This window comes from Buceros rhinoceros, unplaced genomic scaffold (genome assembly GCF_000710305.1).
Source record: "Buceros rhinoceros silvestris isolate BGI_N320 unplaced genomic scaffold, ASM71030v1 scaffold10348, whole genome shotgun sequence".
In the NCBI taxonomy this organism is placed as follows: domain Eukaryota; kingdom Metazoa; phylum Chordata; class Aves; order Bucerotiformes; family Bucerotidae; genus Buceros; species Buceros rhinoceros.
Genome location: NW_010426319.1, coordinates 2,510 through 5,747, shown reverse-complemented (window position 1 = coordinate 5,747; position 3,238 = coordinate 2,510). Strand labels below are relative to the sequence as shown.

The window sequence follows — 3,238 nt, the reverse complement described above, 5'->3', positions numbered from 1 at the left end:
AACCGCAGGGAGATGCTGCAAACAAGGCCCGTCCCCGCGGAGGAGGCGCAGAAGCACAGTGCCGTGCTGTGCTCCGACGCATGCTGCGAGTGTGATTCCCAGTGCTCAGCGCCGACATTGTCACATAAGCGGATTAGAAAACGGGGCATAAAGTGGCATTGCAGGGGGCTGTCTTTATACCTGCTACTCGCCTTGTTTGGCAGACCCTGATTTCACAGCGGAGCCCGTTCAGAGCCCGCGCTGATTGTTCACATGGATTGGCCTTTTTAAGAACCAAGGGGTCACAGTTTCAGATTTGCTTAATTCTCAAAGCAGTGATATTTTTCTTCTGGGATCAGGGCTGGTGGCGGGCACCTGGGGTTTCCTAATCCAAACTCAGTTTACTCTTGAAGATGGATATCTGGGGCACCGTGAGCTTTCTCTGCTCTGCGGTGGGTTCAGAGCTCACGTGTACTGTCCTTCACACCCCGAGGTTTGGCAAGCAGAAACCGTTTGTCTGAGGTTCATACACATGAATCCAGGCTCGTCACTTACAACAGCACAGTGAGAAACTCCAGTTCAGGGGAGGTATCTCTGGATCTTCCTGGTCACCGAGGGAAGCTGACAGATGAGATCCCCAGTCGGAATGTACTTGCCCCTCCTGTCCCCGGCTGAGCTGCACACTGAGGAGGCGGCGGAGCTGTGGGACAAGAAGTCTCTCCTTTGGGCGATTATTCACCAGGGCTGCTGGAGCCTGTCGAGCACCTGAGCGTCTGCAGTCATGTTTTTTCACTGGCCCCAGGTTTTCCACCCAAAGGGGCCATCAGTCCCAGAGGTGTAATGGTTTGAAGGGCTCTGTGGCGTGAGCTGGAGAGCAGTCAAGGGCCTGCTGTGCCGGCAGGATGCCCAGACTGGTCCTTGTGCTGAGTGAAGGAGCAGGGGCTGGGCCGTTCCTCGGAGGAGTCTGGGCTGTTCTCACCCTGGGCTTCTTCATTTTCCCTTCTCAAAGGTCAGTGTTTGGAGGGATGGTTTTGCCTCTCCCCAGTTCTGTGTGGAGTTCGGGCACAGACCAAAACTGGGGTCGTTTTTGGGGATAGTAAGGAATTAAATAAAAATGATTCAGTCGCTCATGTGGGCTGTTGGTTGCTGACTCCTTGGACCTGCCCTAAATTCCACTTCCAGAGCCCTGACCAAAGATTCTTAACGTGGAACATCCGTGGCTGCTGCCTGTGCTACGGTCCTTGGCTGATGTCTTGGGGGCTTTCTTCCTCCTGTCTGCAGGGACACAAGTGACAACCGCATGACCTGCTCCACCAGCTCTGCCTCCAGCCTCGACACCAGTGCCCACTTCCAGGAGAATAATGGGCAAACGCAGAGCACCAGATGGGACGAGCAGCAGAAAGTCTTTGCCCTCGAGCAGGTCTGCGGTGTCTTTAGAGTGGACCTGGGACAAATGCGATCCCTTCGCCTCTTCTTCAGGTAACGTATTGCTGGGGGGAAGGTGTGTGTGCCCTGGATCAGCACGCCCTGGGCTCTGGGGACAAATGGCTTCTGCAGGCCTCCGTGGAAGCCTCTGCCTGATGCTTGTCTCCAGGAAGGCAAGTGTCAGCCTTGCCAGGGAGACCCTCTCAATTACACTGATGGGGCCTAAAGGAATTTTTTCCCTAGTACGGTAAAAGTTGCTCTTGGCTCTCTTACCAAAAATGTTTCAACTAACCTGGAGCTGTGGAAAACATCTCTTTATCCATGGTACCTTCTCCCTTGCCTGCCCCTCACCAGGGCTCCTCTGGGGTCTTGCTGCTCTTAGCCTCTTCAGTTATCTTTCAAATCATTACAAAAGTTGTTTAAAACAGTTTTTACTCCCTCTTTTTGCTCTCACTCCCTGCTTCTGTAGACCGTGCTGTGTGGAGTGAGTCCGTGCACCCTAGGAGCTGACTTTGGGGGCTGCCTTAGTGGTGCTGAGGCAGACTTCTTGGGGTTTTTTCTCCAGGGAAGATGCAATTTTACTCCTTCACATGATGGAAGGGTAAAAGAGTGCCATTACCAGCACGAGTGGAGCTTCTTGGGGAAAATGGTCGCTGTGGCTGTGTCACAGTATCACAGACTATCTCAGGCTGGGAGGGACCCATAAGGGTCATCGAGTTCCAGAGCTGTAAAATGACTTCTGTGCCCTGTTTTGAGGGACAACTTGGTGCTATACTTCTTCGTGATTTGCTTTCCACTTTCTCTCATGTGTTGTTCCCAGTTACCCTCATTCCTGGGCCCCTCATTATGCTGGGCAGTAAATGCAGGTTATTCTCCCCATTGTTTCGTCCCCAGCGACGAGGCGTGCACCTGCGGGCAGCTGGTGGTGGCCAGCAGGGAGAGCCAGTACAAGATCTTCCATTTTCACCACGGTGGCCTGGACAAACTCTCCGAGGTGTTCCAGCAATGGAAGTACTGCACAGAGACCCACCTCAAGGACCAGGTACCTGAGCACGGCTCAGGGGACAAAGGGGCTTTTTCCAGCAGCCGTTTCACACTTGCACACTCTGGTACTCGCTTTTCGCCCTCCACTCCTGCTCTGCCTGTGCAGAGTGGGGGAAGGTAAGCCAGGAGACATGCTTCGGTAGCGAGAGCCGACAGGTCAGCAGTGTGCTCTAGGCGTGTAAGGTGGCTGGGAAGCTGCAGTGGTACGTCGGAGATTCTGTCGGAGTCTTTCATCCATTTTGTGAAGCGTAGCACACTGCTCCGGAAAATGTTTTGACAAGGCATCTCGCCATATTTTGTTCAATCTACATACAAATGTGATAAGAGCTCTTTAATTATCTGTTTAAGATACTGTATGTGCTTATTAGAAACACTGATTTTTAAATTTCCATCCTTCCCACAGAGCCCCCTGCTGCTTTCCTTATTATGGTCGCATGGGCTCACTTTTTGCATTGAACAACCTTTGATTTTTAAATTAAATGTCAGCTGCAGTCTTGCACTGGGATCGCGAGTGCCCTTAGAGAGCCTGGCAGTGCAGTTCCCCGCTCGCCTAACAGCAGCTTATTAGAAACACTGATTTTTAAATTTCCATCCTTCCCACAGAGCCCCCTGCTGCTTTCCTTATTATGGTCGCATGGGCTCACTTTTTGCATTGAACAACCTTTGATTTTTAAATTAAATGTCAGCTGCAGTCTTGCACTGGGATCGCGAGTGCCCTTAGAGAGCCTGGCAGTGCAGTTCCCCGCTCGCCTAACAGCAATCCCTTTGTATGTGGCCAATCATATGTAAT

At 52.1% G+C, this 3,238-nt stretch overlaps 1 protein-coding gene across 1 annotated transcript in view; it reads left to right on the top strand.

Annotated features, from left to right (window-relative positions):
• Positions 1 to 1,260: 1,260 nt before the first annotated feature.
• Positions 1,261 to 3,238, top strand: part of LOC104498119 (TBC1 domain family member 16-like) — a gene marked incomplete at its 5' end in the record, with an annotated part of 4,356 nt that continues 2,378 nt past the window's right edge. The window contains 2 exons of the mRNA XM_010141458.1: positions 1,261 to 1,458; positions 2,299 to 2,446. Of these exons, the coding sequence (XP_010139760.1) occupies positions 1,261 to 1,458; positions 2,299 to 2,446 (346 nt within the window). The remainder of the gene's footprint in view (positions 1,459 to 2,298; positions 2,447 to 3,238) is intronic.